Below are 15,495 nucleotides of genomic sequence, written 5' to 3' on the forward strand. Positions count from 1 at the left end.
CAAGAATGGGTTTTATGTTTAGAAACCGAACGGATATATTGTGTATATTATAAATAAGATATATATGGCAAATTTCAAGTCAATCAGACTTAAAACAAAAATATTTTATACAATTTTCTTATGTATTTCGGATTTTCAGGAATAAAACATAGACTAACATTATCCTAGGATCAGATTATACCTTGTCCCAAAGTTTAAGATCAATCGGTGCAGTATATTTTGATATATTGACAAAATAAAAATCCAACTTTACAATTTCACAAAAAATGCATTTCTGGGCATTGCTTTTTGCTGCATATGTGTCGCTTTTGAAATTTTGTGAACATGAAAAATGCTTTTGTTTATTATTTATTAATTATTTATCTATTAGCAGCTAGTAACCTACATATGTCTAAAATGTATTTAAACTTTTATGTTGAAGCATATGAACTCAGATATCTCGTGTATTCAATTTGAATAAATATCATGAGACACCCTGTATGTATGTGAAATCATATCATATAATATTAATGTTAACAAATGTATGTACATAAGTTTACATCAATATATGTACATACATATGTCTGTATAGAATGTACACTGTGCATAGAAAAATTCGCATTTACAGCAATGTGAATACATATAAATAAAAAACAAAGAGAAACATCAAAAACAACGAAAAGCCAAATGGTTTATGGCGCCTTATATTTTTCGTCCCTTTGCTCTACATGTCTGTACGCTGATCGCGCATCCCTCTCTCACACTCTCTTAGAACAGAGAACAGCACTAGAAGAGAGCTTGAACATGCATATGTATGAACATAGAAACATGTGTATAAAACTTTGATGAAAACTTTAAATACGATTTATTATTGTTGTAAATGAGATATCAAAAATCTGAAAACGACATATTATTTATATTATTAATAAGAATATACATGCCAAATTTCAAGTCAATCAAACTTAGAACAAAAAATTTTAAGTAGATTTTCATAAATTTTCCGGCTTTTCCGGTATAAAACGTAGACTAACATAATCTTAGACTCAGATTATACCTTTTTTGTAGGTTTCAGATCAATCGGTGCAGTATTATTCGATATATTCAAAAATAAAAATCCAACTTTACAATTTCACAAAAAATGCATTTCTGGGCATTGCTTTTTGCTGCATACATATGTGTCGCTTTTGAAATTTTATGAAAAATATTTAGAACAAGAATTATGCATTGTTTATTATTTATTTATTAGCATATAGTTACTTATATCTACAATTTTTATAAAAAACATATATATGTATATGCAGAAGTCTGTAAACTATATATTATTAGGAATAATAATAGGACTTCAAGTATTAAGTCTATTATAAAAATACAAGATTGTTTGGCTTTCTACTTTACTTGCAAATATTTTCTATTATAGTACTTTTTATATAGGCAGTTGCTTATTGTCAATGTTTTAAATTGTCATAACTGTTACTTGCTTTGAATAAACAGATTTCCTATTGTTTGCATTGGTTCGTGTTTTAGTGCGAAATGCTACCAGCTGGTTGGCAACCCTGTTTTGTCAAACGAACGGTGCTTCATAAAATGCATTGTTGTTTTTGTCATAACATTACACAAAAATTACTTTGATTCTAACTTCAGTATTTGCAAATTCAAATTTTGGCAGGGAGAATAATAACAAAAAAAATAACAAAGGTAGGTGATTACACACGCATGCATCGATTGGCAAATCAATTTGTTTACTTGTAAACAGAGCATAATAAACTTTGAAGCAAAGCGCTGCCAAGATGCCTACTGCACAGCAGTCGCCGCAGCAGCAGCAACAACAACAACAACAACAACACCAGCAGCAACAACCAAGGAATGAGAACGAGGGGAATGAGCTTACAACAGAAGATAACAGTAATATGCCAAATTTATCAATACTTTCGCTGGACGAACTGAAGCAGCTTGATCGTGATCCTGAATTCTTTGATGACTTCATTGAGGAAATGTCTGTAGTGCAACATTTGAACGAGGAACTAGACTCGATGATGAATCAAGTGGAAACCATTTCTCGTATGTTACTTTAACTTGTTCAACTGTATGATACCTTGTAAATTAACTTGGCTAAACTATATACTATGTGCATAGGTGAAAATGAAAGCAAGGGCACGCATCTCGAGGTGCTAAAACGGCGGCTAAGCGATGATTACACGGCGCTCAAAACTCTGGGCGAGAAATGCGATAAATTAAACAAAAAGTATTTAAAGAAATCTGAAGAATATGCACCGCAGCACATAAGAGTAATGTTTTAAGTTAGCGCTTAAATGTTATATTTATATTGAATTGCTTCATTGCAGGAACTTTTGCAAATAGCCGCCTCGAATGCCGATGGTGATTGCGATCGTCATGTGGAGCATTTTCTTAATGGAAAAATCGATGTGCAAACATTTCTCAACACCTATCAGAGCTCTAAGAAAATTAGTGCTGAGCGCAAGGCCAAGGAGGAGCGTCTGGGCACACAGCTGAGTGCTTTGGAGCGTGCCGGCATTTAAGGCTGGACAAGACTGCGGACTTAGGGCTTGTGTTTTTTTTAACTGTCTTGTGCTACTCAAAAGTCAATCGTATATATAGTAATGTAGTATATAGCATGTGTAGTTCTTAAGCAATTTGCCGTTGATTGTAGAGAGCAGTGTATAAAAAAAATCAAAGTTATGTATAGAAACATGTATCTGTATATGTCGTTAAGGCAATCGAATTACGTTTTATTTTAGTTTGTCGGTAGCGCAGCGGGGAGTATTTTAATAAAGTGCTGTATTGTGTATGTATGTCTTTAGTAAATAGTCATAGTATTATTAACTGAAAGAAATGTATGACCTAAATATATTTGAGCTATTAAACAACATCTAGTTGACAAATTCATTTTTTAAAGCAGATGCTAAGCAATCATAAGAAATTATCGATACTGTTTCCTTGTTATTTTTTGAAAACATCTTATATCGATATATGTAATTATGAATATGTTTCTAAAACAAATTTAGAAAAGTATAGAAACAAAGCCTCAGAGCATAAGCAAAATGAAACAGTGTTGTATTTTTTCAACAAAGCAAACAAATTTTACAATTAGAAATTTAACAAAAAAACGTTATTGTGTCACACTGTCATCTAGTATGTCTGGCTAATGCCGCTGTTCGATAAAAACAACAACGCATACTACAACACTGGCAATTAAGAAAAAAAAACCGGGAACAAGGAAACAAAACGAGACTATTGCAAAGTCGGATAAATAATAAAGAAACTAATGGACAAATGCATATTTTGCCTTCAGCCAGACGGCAATGAGCTGCAATTGGGCGAATTTTATAAACGGGCAGACGTTTGTGTGCATCACAACTGCTTGGTAAGAAAAACAAACAGAAATATTTTGGGTGATGCTAATAAACAACTGACTTCCAGTATTTGACTTCAAATTTGGTGCAACGCGGAAGAAGCAGAGATGGCATAATTGGGTTTCTATTGAAAGACATTAAAAGTGAAGCGCAACGCGTTAGATCACTGGTAAATCTTTTAAAAAAAATTCGGGGCACGCATTTATTAACTTGCAATCGTATGCCACTTGTAGGTCTGCCGCTATTGTCACAGGAGTGGCGCTAATATTGGCTGTTGTATCGCTTCATGTCGCAGCACATTCCACACGCAGTGTGGCATCAAGAATGGCGCACAGAATCAATTTATTGGAAGCTACAAATCCTTTTGTCGCCACCATGTGATCGCATACAAAGAACGTCCTACTCCTGATGAGCCTTGCAACATTTGCTTTAATCCGCTGCTGGCTTCAGGGGAAAGGTTCCAGCTGACCAAGCACCTGCATGGCAAGTGCTGCATGAATGGCTGGTACCATAAAGACTGCCTGCAACGTTATGCGAATACAGCCGGCTATTTCTTCAAGTGTCCACTTTGCAATAACATGGAACAATTTCGCAATGTAGCGTACTGGGGCATCTCGGTGCCAGATCGGTAATTGTTGCAAATACAAAGTCTACGGGTAAACAAAAACTAAAGTTTATTTGTTTGCTTCTAGTGATGCTGCCTGGGAGCAGAATGATGACTACGCTGATCAGCAAGAGGTGCCCACAGATTGCACCGCTGTGGAATGCAAAATGCCCAAAGGACGCGCTGGCAGCACTTCACAGTTACTTTATTGTCATCTCTGTGGATCGAATCCAATGCATCCCAAATGCACCAACTTTTCAAGTGATAATTACTGCTGCAACGATTGTATTAGCATTGAGACTGATAGCGATAATGAGGAGGAGTTGGACCCGTTGAATAAGTTGGCAATCGCTGCCAATGGCACTGCCAAGCGACGCTCAGTGCGAGTTTACGAATCCGAATCGGATGATGACTGGATTTTTGATAAATTAACGATGGACAGCGAGAATGCACATAAGCACAGAAGACCTGAACCTGTACGCAAGCCAGGAAAATTAGCGCTGCAGCCTCGGCAAGCTGATAACATATCGGAAGGCCCCTCTTCCTCGTCTGCAAATAAACTGCATGCCATTCCAGTTACTGCGACCGCAACTGCTGAGAAGCAGACAGCCCCAGCTGTGGTCCCACGCACCCACATCACCAATGGTGCTAGCTCGTCTGCAATCAAGCATTCACTTCCGGTTACTGCCACCACAACTGTTGGAAAGCAGAGTGTTCCAGCAGCTGTGCCGCAGCAGCAGGCTACGCAGATCACTCGCCGCTCTCGTGACAAGAGTCCACAAGCCACCACAAAAACAACTGATCTCAAACCTATGGATATTTCATGCATTGCTAAACGCACTCGCACCACCATTGGTGCTACCTCATCTGAAAGTAAACCGCATTCACTCGCGGCTACTGCGACCGCAACTGTTGCAGAGCAGGCAGCGCCAGCTGTGTTCCCACTACCGCAGCACCAGGCTAGGGAGAGCAGGCGCCGCTCTCGTGACAAGACTCCAGAGGCTACAACAAAAATAACTGAAATGAAACCAATGGATATTTCATGCATTGCCAAACGCACTCGCACCACCATTGGTGCTACCTCTACTACAACTGCAACTGCTGCAGAGCAGGCAGCGCCAGCTGTGTTCCCACTACCGCAGCACCAGGCTAGGCAGAGTAGACGCCGCTCTCGTGACAAGACTCCTCAAGTCACAACAAGAACAACTGATCTCAAACCAATTGATATTTCATGCGTTGCCCGACGCACTCGTGGTCGCTCCCGCAAGTAAACATCATATACATATATGTATATGCTGCAAATTAAGTATTAATTATGGATATTTCTTTTTTATTTTCTTTGTACATATATTTTTTATCATTATACATCAACGGTTAGTTTGAAATATGCAATTTAAGTTTAACAGTATTTGACTTTCCTCATTTTGCTTGCGAATGAATAAACTACTGCGACTACATTTACTACATAATACAAAATATCTATTTTATTTTTCTGCTGATGCAAATTCAAGAAGGTTCATGAGTTAGACAGAGAGCAAAAGTATTCTCACTCTCATCTATGGCACTCTAACAGCTATTGTCATAGTAAGTTGTCTGAAAAGCTTAGAAATATAACAAACACGGCAACTATGTGTAATTATTTTATATATTATAATTATTAGCATGCATTTTAAGCCACAATATATACTGCATTTGTTTTGTTATTATTTTTCGCATATTATCCGCTTGTTGCATGTAGTGTGACCAGAGCTCAATATGCGCTGTCATTTGCTAGCAACACACTGTCATCCATACGGGGTGATTAATTGTATCAAAAACGTCTCAGTTCATTCCATACATATACGTGTGTTAGCGATAGTTTACTCATAACATGAATTTAATTTAGCAAATATGAAATGTATTTAGTTATTAAAAGAGTACAACAGTTGCTAAACTAAAACAAGCCACTATTTTTTCAAGTGAACATATATGTATATATAATTTATGCACATATGTATATGTGTATTATAATTAAAGGCATAAAATTCGCTGGTCCGTGTGTGTGTGCATGAGCGAGAGAGAAGACGTGCGACTTGCTAATTTATTTGTGCGTGTGCATTTGTGTGTGTGTATGACAATAATAGCTTTGTAATTGTAATAATTCTGACTACGCATTGCACTGCAGCGAAAAAAAAACATAACACCAAGCCGCCAGATACAACAACACAACTACAAGTTGCCTGTGTCTGACATTTTAAGCCTTTGCTTTGCCGCCTTCTCCAAAAATCAAATTGCTGATAAATAAATACATATGTATGTATATAGAAACATATGTACATATATAAAAGGGCAACAAGAGCAGCTGCTGCAGCGTCGTCAAGTGCGTTAATGCCGTGAATTAAATAACAAGTAACAGAACTATAAACTTTTTGTACAAGCAAGAACAACAATAACAATAGCGAGCTTATCACACCAGACACACACACACATACATACAAACGCATACACGCAAACCACGGAAGCAGCAGCAGCCAGAAGAACAACAGTTTATCATATTTAAGCAACCGGCGACAGCAGCAGCCCAAAAGCGCAAGCGAGAGCCACGTATCATAAGAGAGCAACAAAGAGAGTGAGAGAAAGAGAGAGTGCGTTTACGCCAAAGTGTGGGTGTGCCTGCGTGTATGTGCATGTGGAAGCAAGAGGCACAACAACAATAACAACAACAAAAATAACAACAACAAAAGCAGTACAAATATTCTTTTCTCGAGCAACATTTTTGCATTGCTAACTGTTAATTACATCAACTCAAAAAAAATGGCACGCCACTTTGATCATATGTTCAAGCTGCTTATAATTGGCGACAGCGGTAAGTGTAAAATGCAAACACAAGTATTAATAAGCATATGAATGTACACACACACACACACACACACACAAACATGCAAACATGCTGTATGTGTGAATAAATGTGTGTGTGTGTGTGTGTTGCATGCATTTTTTCATGTTTTCACCTGCTCAGGTTAATAAAACAAAAAATGTTGTTATAAATAGCAACAAACCATTAAAAAAAAATAGCTTGTGCTCAATTTCGAATGATTTATTCCCGTCTTTGGCTAAAGCGGGCGTGCAATCAGCTGATCTAGCGTTGCTCTCTCTCTCTCTCGCGCGCGCTCTGTATCTTTATTTGTCGCTCTCTGTGCTCATCTCACTTTCTAAGTTATGTTTGCAATTATTGCATGAGCTGAGCAGCGTCTGACACACACACACACACACACGCAGACAGACAGACAGCGACACAGACAGCGAGCCAGACAGAGAAGAGGGCAACGACTGAGAATCAAATCATTGGCTATTGGCCTGGACTGCTGCGCTCTTTAAATCGATTGACAGTGCAATAAATATGCAACTGTTTTCAGCATAAAATTGTTCAGACGCTGCTACAGCTATAGCTATTGTTTATTAGTGTAATTAAATAGCAATAATTCTTAGAAAGTATACATTAACAATTTGCTTATTTATGCGCTTTGCAGGTGTGGGCAAATCCTCGTTGCTCATACGCTTCTCAGATGACACATTCTCGGGCAGCTATATAACAACGATTGGTGTCGATTTCAAGATACGCACTGTGCTGATCGATGGACTGCGCGTCAAGCTGCAGATCTGGGATACGGCCGGACAGGAGCGCTTTCGCACTATAACCAGCACATATTATCGTGGCACACATGGTGTTATTATAGTCTATGATGTAACGAATGGCGACTCATTTGCCAACGTGCGGCGCTGGCTGGAGGAAATACAAAACAACTGCGATGTGGTCAACAAAGTATTAGGTAAGTATTTGCTTCATAGCATATAAAATATATTTAATTCATTTATTTGCATTGCAGTGGGCAATAAGAATGATGATCCGGATCGCAAGGTGGTCATAACAGAGGATGCGCAACGCTTTGCGAGACAAATGGATATTGAACTGTTCGAGACATCCGCCAAAGACAACCTCAATGTGGAGGATATGTTTCTGTCGATAACGCGGCAGGTGTTAAATCACAAACTGCGCACAGCCTCCGACGATCAGGAGAAGGGACGTGGCATTGTTGTCAAGCCACAGCGAGGCGCAAGGAAACATAACAAATGTTGCAGTTGAAACATCGACAATGCTACTTCACTGGCGGCGTCAGCAGCACCACCACGAGAAGCAAGTGGCGCATAGTACAGGTTCATGTGGTACATAGAAACATAGAACACACATACACACATACCCACAGTTAGACAAGCATAAATGTACACATAACTAAATACCGAGAGAAATTTTTTGTTTATATACCTATTATATACTTTTTGTTTTAATATTTGTAATGCCTCAGAGCCGTAAAAAGTGTAAAGCGCAATTAATTATATTTAGCATTTTATATATACACACACACACACACACGTATGTATAAATATATATACATATAGTTATATATATATATGCAAAAAAGAAGAGAATAAAATAATTTATACAGCAAAGAACAATAAATATATATATTTATACATATATATTTATATTTGAAGCATATTTAGAGCAACAAAAAACAAATTGTATTTACGATAGTAGCAAGAAATGAAACAATAATTGAGAAATCGAGACAACATAAGTTAGCAAAACAATTTTCACTTCACACACACACACATGCCAATTGATACTAACTTGACTTACAGCAGCTGGCAAGACACACACACAAACACACACAGTTCTAGTTCTATTATATCTGTGTACACTCAATTACTTATGATATAATCAAATCTATGCATAGATTGTGCTCGACCTAAGGTACTCCATTATATATTCGAACCATGCTGTATTTATGGTAGAAGCAACAACTACTGCTACTTATACTTGATATTATGCCTAAAAATCAACATACTTCGTTTCTTATCATTTATTGAAACACAAAAGCAAAAAAATAACTACGTGTGAAAACTGAATTTTTTCTATACACATATACATATATACATGCATACTATATACATATAAATATATATAAAACATTTTTTTTGTATTGTTTTTCAAACGCCAATTCGAAGTGAACACAAATTTTGATATTGTATATGATTGTATTTATATAGAAACTAACAAAATGAGCAAGATCGTATACATATTGATTGTGTTTCAACACCAAATATAATTATTTAAAAGAAAAAAAAAATGCCGACTTTAAGAAAGTGCGATAAATCCATAGTTGAATCTATTTTTAACAGATGAAAATACAATTAATGCGTATAAATATGATAAGAAATAAAAAAAAAAACAACAAAAAATTAATAATAAAATAATAAAGCAAATATATAAATTTTTTAATGAAGATCAAAACACAAAAGTTGTTTATAATGAGCAATATAGAATATTTGAATTGCAGTTGATACATAAATAACGCATACGTCATGTACTCCCAATTAATATACAAAAATGCAGCTAGTTAGTTTTCGCATGAGATTTCTTTTTTATTATACACGTAGTTAGTTTAAACAAAATCGATAACAAATATTGGCGAATTTAGAAAGTGCATTTTGTTTGTTTAGCAGCAGTTTTATTAAATAATTTAGAACATTTCGTTGAAAAGCTTTTTTTAGTTTGTGTGGCAGGCAGTGCGGCAATTGTTAAGCAGCAGGCCAAGTGGGCCGGCCTAATGATAGCCATGATACTTGGCCACGGGAAAGTTGCGCGTCTGGCGGCAAGAGACGAGCGCATCGCCGGACTGGCCGGGCGGGCAGCGGCACACAGCAAGATGTGCCTTGGCCTCGCAGCTGGCGCCAGTGGCGCACTTGCCGTAGCAGGGATCCACACACTGGTAATTGATGCAGGCCTTGTGGTCGGGGCACTCGCTGTTGCTCAAGCACTCGCCGCGTGAGCAGTGGCTGAGCGGATTGCCGGTGTGTCCGGGCAGGCAATTGCAGACGGGACGCTCGCGTCCAGTGTTGTCGTGGCCGGGCACACAGATGGCATTGTTGCCGCACGGATTGGGCGTGCAGAGATCCTCCTTGGTGAAGGGGCGACAGCTGACAAACGGATCGCCGGTCATGTCACGTGGGCAGCTGCACACAGGCGTCAGGCCACGCAGATTGCAATCGGCATTGACGCCACAGGCGCCCTCGCAGGTGTTCTTGCAGATGCCGTAGAAGCAGGCAGGCCGTCCCGCCGGGCAGTCCACATCGCCGTAGCACTCTGGACGGCACTCGGTGTAGGGACTGCCAATGTAGCCCTTGGGGCACTCGCAGACCGCCCTGTGGCTGGCCACAGTCTTGCAGTTGGCGCCAATGCCGCACTGTCCGCAAGCGGGCACGCACTTGAAGTTGCTGCACATGTCGCGTCCGCCGCAGTCGCCGTCGTGCTCGCACTCGTGGCGACAGCCGCTCAGCGGGTTGCCCAGATAGCCATGGACGCAAGAGCAGGTGGGCACGCCGTTGATAATCTCGCACTTGGTGTTGACGCCGCATGGGCTCGGATGACACTGCTCCTCTGTAAAATAAATGTTGGTTGGCATTTAAAATTTAATTCACTAGCTTAAGCTGCATTGCATTTTGGTTTGTTAGTTTAGTTTATGATTTTTTTTTTTTTTGCAGAGCAATTTGCTATGCATATAATAAGCTTTATATTTGCTTTGGCTGCTGGCGTGGGAAATGGGAAATGGAAATGGATTTATGCGTTATAGTATATATAAATAATAATCATAATTTGTTGTTTGTTTTTATTTAAGCAGCACACACTTCAGTGCAGTTCAGTTAATTTCATTTCTATTTCAAATATTGATTTATATGCAATTCCAATTAGCATTTACTTTAAGCGCATACATTTAAATCGTTTTCTGGTTTTATACACTTTGATATTTTTCTAAAAAATGCCAAAGGGTATGCTGAAGTTGTCCAAATGTGTGTAACAGGCAGCAGCAGCATATAAATTCTTGTTAAGCAAGACAAAATCGGTCGTTATAGCCATGTACGTACATGTATAAACAAACTCGACTACTTTTATTTTATTTTGTTTTATTTCCTCATCACTCCCACGCAAATTGAAAAAAAAATGTATTACAACCACCATTAAAGCAATTAAAAAATATTTAAAAATCTGAAATAAATAACATATACGTTTTGTCATGTTTTCGACTCGTGTACAAAATTTCAGCATGATCGAGTAAATAACTTAGGAATTATTTACATTTCAATTTTTAATATAGTCAATTTTTTTAAATGACTCTACAGCGAGTGTGTGTAGTCTACTCAAAGTGTATATAAAAGTTGGTTGCGCTCAACTTTAATGTTCTTTTTTGTGCTCTGTGCTGCCCACGCCCATTGCTATGAGAGGGTGTTGTGCTCTGGGGGTTGCATAGCAAAGCTGTTAAAACGTAGCCACGCGAATGAAACCAATTGACCAAATCTATAAATAAATATGAGCGTTTAGCCTCTTGTTTGGACTTTCTTTTTTCCTTTTGCTGCGCTTGCAACGATTATGGCGCAAAACTTTTGTCATGGTAACACAAATGCCAATTCAGAAACTTGCCCTGATTATAATCATCATCAGCAGCAAGGAACACCAACAACCGAACCGAACCGAACCGAACAATTTTCAGAGCAACAAAAGCAAATTATAAGTAAAAATTATGCGCATAAATGAGCTTTGACTGCATACGTAATTTGAACTTGTTTCCAGCAACTGGACAAGTGCTTGCTGTTGTTGCTGTATTCAGGGCCACTTGAAGTGCCTGCTCCACCAAGCCACCAACCCACCAGCCAGGCGCTGCTGCTGCCTTTGCCAATTATTTGCGCTTTGTTATGGTGCTGCTCTTAGTAAGTGCGTGCGAGCACAAGTGGGCAGTGGGCAGAGGCGAGAAGTGGATAGCTGGGAAACCCTTGAATGGTTCAAAGTCGGCAACCAACGACCTGCACATGAATCATATGACCCCGACATAAATCATCCGACACAATGGCACTAAACACAAGCAAGGAATGGAAAAAAAAAAAAAAGAAACTGAAACTGAAACTCAAACTGGAAATGAATTAAGCGAAAGAGCGACAGGCGACAAGTGGGAGCAGAGCGATAAACAACGACACTGCAATGCGCTAACAAAAGCATAATTATTGACAGAGTGAGCGATTGAGCGATTGAGAGCGCGCAGCTCACATACAAAATAAAGAATATTTAAACTTGCGCTCAGCCCAAGCAACTTGAACTAATTTGCTATAAATAAACAAGCGCATTAACTTACTTTTTGTTTTGTAAGTGTATGACGCTGCTTTATATGCCCATTAATGGATATTGCAGGCATTTGTGCTTCTGGTTTGCTTTTGTCGCCTTCGCCTACTCGAGTTTGAGCGGCGTCCTTGATCTTGACAATTACGCAACAAAATACAAGCTAATTACCATAAAATTACAATAGCCTAGTGCCAAGCTATTGCTATGAGGCGTGTGTATGGCAACCCACATATAAATATTGAAACCCAGCCCCGATATTTACTCAATTTGGGCAAAACCAGTTGGTGCCAACAAATTGCTGCTGCCAAGCAACAATAGCCAAGTGTCAAATAACTTGCATAGTGAGTGAGATATAAATATACATAGTAGGATTTTGTTAAGCTTTAATTTTCATTAAACTTACTGTTAGCTTAAATGCTACGCTCACTTACCAGGATCATTCAGATGACAAGATGTATAGGGATCGCCATTGTAGCCCGATGGGCAACTGCAGACAGCAACATGATTTCTGGCCTGTTGTTGATAAGAAATGTGCAATTTTATAGTAAAAGTAAAGGCTGGAAATGTGTGTGTGTGTGTGTGTGAGGGGGGGACTTACATCACAGTTGGAGCCAATGCCACAGGCACCAACGCATGGGTTAACGCAACGATTATCCTTGCACTGCAGGTCGCCACGGCAGTCGACATTGTCCAGGCATTCACCGCGATTGCAGTGCGTAAGCGGATTACCGCTATAGCCCGGCGGGCAGGAGCAGACCGGACGGCCGCCGGCAGCCTCCTGGCAAACGGCATTGACGCCACAGGGATTGCCATTGCAGCCGTAAGTACTTTGGGCAGCTAAAAGTGCGTTGAGGTGTTGACAATTGTGGGTGAGTAAGTGGCTGCTGACTAAAGTCTAAGGTGCATTTAATAAATGTGTGTGTGTGTGTTGTTAATAATGCATTTGGCCTAGTTGTTGTTGTTAATCATTAGCTGCAGTTGCTATAAACAATTATTTATACAAGGTGCACATAGTATTGCAATTAATAAGTTTAAGTGTAGGCGTAAAATTGTTTGTTTGTTGTAAATACCACGTGTATAGACCGGATCTTGATAGATCACACGCTGCACGGAGCGACCATCGCCGTAGGTGTAATAAGTGCGATATGAGCAGTTCACACAACGTTTATCTTTTTTACCTTCGGCGGCTTCACAGCCAATGGCCAAAAGTATTAAAGCCAGGCCGACTAGCTGCAGTTGCTGTCGTAGCTGTAAAAAAGAATTCACAAATTATTCACATTTTGCTTAATTCAAGCGAATTAAATGACGCATCTTAATTCACATTTAAATTAACAGGGCTACTTGATTAGCATTGCTGACACATTTATTGACAAACTTGTCGGACTTAAGCATAAATAATAAATTAATATTATGCAAATTGCCTGCGCAGCCGCCCAAAATGGTTTGATTTCATTTGAGAAGCTACAACTCGATACAAGGTCGCCAGATTCACTCAAACGTTAAAAGTATAGATCACTAACTAATGAATCCGAAACTGTTCTTGGTAAGCTTGGCTACAGTTCATTAGCTTCAAAGCTCTCATAACTCATAACTCTTAACTGGAATTGAGTAATGATCGTGATCATTAGCTTAGCTTAGCCATTATGAGCTGAAGATTGATTGGAATAGATTATTCAAAATGATGCGAGCTATTTCTAAAGTATGTTCTTATGTTGAACTGAATATCGTAAATATCGCATGAGTAATCAATCAATTCTTAGCTAATAATGTAAACTGCAATGTTCAAATGAATATTGTAATCTATATTAATGATGTGCGATTTTTCTAATTGAACTTATCAATTTTTAGCTAATGATGTAAGATTTTTATAAGTTTTTAGCAAATATCAGAATATTATTCAACTGAATATTGCAATTCCAAGTAAGTAACTTTAATTGACGTTCACTGTAGCCAGTGTCAACTGTCTTGCCACTTAAGCGCTTGTAGCTTGTATGCTTAGCAAACTAAACTTATTTAGAACATATCGTAGTTAGCCAGATATATATCTTTAGCCGCGTTTCACATGAAATTCGTCATACGTTGAGTTGTTCTGTTGACTTTGTTATTGCTTCATGGTTACTTGGATACTCGTAAGTAATACCAAAGTGCCGGAAGCGCAGCAACGAGCATGATGCGCATATATTGATAACTATATATACATATAGTACGATTTAAGTTTATTGTTTTGATTTTAAATGTTGCGCACGTAACTTGTTTAATGCTTGTCATTTCTTGTTTTCAAAACTAGCACTCACCATTTTACTATAAAAAACTGTTTAATATAAATTAATAAACAAAAAGCAAAAAAAAAAAAAATAAAATAATGTAAATTGTAAGCCACTTGAAGCGCTCGCCTTTAACTGAAGCGACTGGCAGCTGGACTTGGGCTATTTATAAGCCTAGACTCAAAAAAACTGGGCACAGATATATTTAAACGTATTTGTCTCCAAAAAGGCGCTGAGAACAGCTGAGAACTGAGACAAATGTTGGCGTCATCACCACACCACACCACACCACACTCAGTTGTCTTGACAAACTTGGCAAACTGACTGCTGTTGTTGCTTTTGTTCGATTTGAGCTGAAAGTGATTTGCTGTAGTCATTCATATATGCTCAGTTCATTCATTCATACATTTGGCCCAGAGCTTAGGCATCAGCTTATTTATAAACGTGTACTTGACAACTTGTCTATGGCGTTGAGGTTTGCATATTGCGTAGGCGTGCATTTATTTATTTATTTATGAAAAAATAAAAACTCAATAAGCTATTGTTTTGGCTGTTTTGCTAAAAAAAAAAGTTAATAAGGCTATCTTTTTGCTTTTTTTAAATATTTGCGTACATTTTTACAGACCCATTACGCAAAAGTGTACAAAGGGTCTTTTAGTTTGAGCGAGAGAAAGATGCTTAATTTTTAAATACTCTTAAAGCTTTTTTAAATATTTGTTGTTCCATAGTTGACATTAAATAAATAAATGCGTATTTCGTTAGCATATTTATCTATGTACAGCGTCTTGTTATTTCGGCTTTGACTCAGCTTTTGCTTACTTATTAATTTGATTATGTGTTCATTGTTTGTTTGAGTTTGTGTTAAAATGAATTTACTTAAACGCTGATTTTGCTGCTCATTATTAATTACAAAGCTTTGCCAATATATGGTCATGCCTATATATATACTATATATATATATCAGCAATTTGTAGCCCATGCAGGCGTTGTTGTTGCTGTTGTTATTCTTTGGCAAAGCCAGCGGGCTGTAAACAATTTTATTTGTTGTTACACGCAAACAGTTGCAAG

The 15,495-nt window shown here is 38.1% G+C and overlaps 4 protein-coding genes across 5 annotated transcripts; 3 read left to right on the top strand and 1 right to left on the bottom strand.

Annotated features, from left to right (window-relative positions):
* The first annotated feature begins 1,559 nt into the window (after window positions 1–1,559).
* On the top strand, window positions 1,560–2,841 carry LOC108605919 (vacuolar protein sorting-associated protein 37C). Its single transcript, XM_017995737.1, has 4 exons — window positions 1,560–1,674; window positions 1,733–2,037; window positions 2,113–2,264; window positions 2,322–2,841. The coding sequence occupies exons 2-4, from the start codon at window positions 1,767–1,769 to the stop codon at window positions 2,514–2,516; spliced, it is 618 nt and encodes a 205-aa protein (XP_017851226.1). The 5' UTR covers window positions 1,560–1,674; window positions 1,733–1,766; the 3' UTR covers window positions 2,517–2,841.
* A 290-nt stretch (window positions 2,842–3,131) lies between these two features.
* LOC108605737 lies at window positions 3,132–5,286 on the top strand. Its single transcript, XM_017995532.1, has 4 exons — window positions 3,132–3,361; window positions 3,418–3,519; window positions 3,584–3,978; window positions 4,043–5,286. Exons 1-4 carry the CDS (start codon window positions 3,263–3,265, stop codon window positions 5,223–5,225), a joined length of 1,779 nt encoding a protein of 592 aa, XP_017851021.1. The 5' UTR covers window positions 3,132–3,262; the 3' UTR covers window positions 5,226–5,286.
* Window positions 5,287–6,018: 732 nt separating this feature from the next.
* Window positions 6,019–8,170, top strand: LOC108605619 (ras-related protein Rab-35). The gene is made up of 3 exons (XM_017995400.2): window positions 6,019–6,799; window positions 7,464–7,763; window positions 7,821–8,170. Exons 1-3 carry the CDS (start codon window positions 6,748–6,750, stop codon window positions 8,075–8,077), a joined length of 609 nt encoding a protein of 202 aa, XP_017850889.1. The 5' UTR covers window positions 6,019–6,747; the 3' UTR covers window positions 8,078–8,170.
* A 1,212-nt stretch (window positions 8,171–9,382) lies between these two features.
* On the bottom strand, window positions 9,383–14,475 carry LOC108607187 (neurogenic locus notch homolog protein 1). 2 transcript variants are annotated; one of them, XM_017997845.1, is made up of 5 exons: window positions 14,458–14,475; window positions 13,342–13,411; window positions 12,762–13,000; window positions 12,595–12,676; window positions 9,383–10,432 (listed from the first exon to the last, which is right to left on the bottom strand). In XM_017997845.1, the coding sequence occupies exons 1-5, from the start codon at window positions 14,458–14,460 to the stop codon at window positions 9,600–9,602; spliced, it is 1,227 nt and encodes a 408-aa protein (XP_017853334.1). In that variant the 5' UTR covers window positions 14,461–14,475; the 3' UTR covers window positions 9,383–9,599. The 2 variants fall into 2 exon arrangements, with proteins under 2 accessions (XP_017853334.1, XP_017853333.1); XM_017997844.1 differs by having other exon boundaries at window positions 13,234–13,411.
* Window positions 14,476–15,495: the final 1,020 nt, after the last annotated feature.

This window comes from Drosophila busckii, chromosome X (genome assembly GCF_011750605.1).
Source record: "Drosophila busckii strain San Diego stock center, stock number 13000-0081.31 chromosome X, ASM1175060v1, whole genome shotgun sequence".
Classification (NCBI taxonomy): Eukaryota; Metazoa; Arthropoda; class Insecta; order Diptera; family Drosophilidae; genus Drosophila; species Drosophila busckii.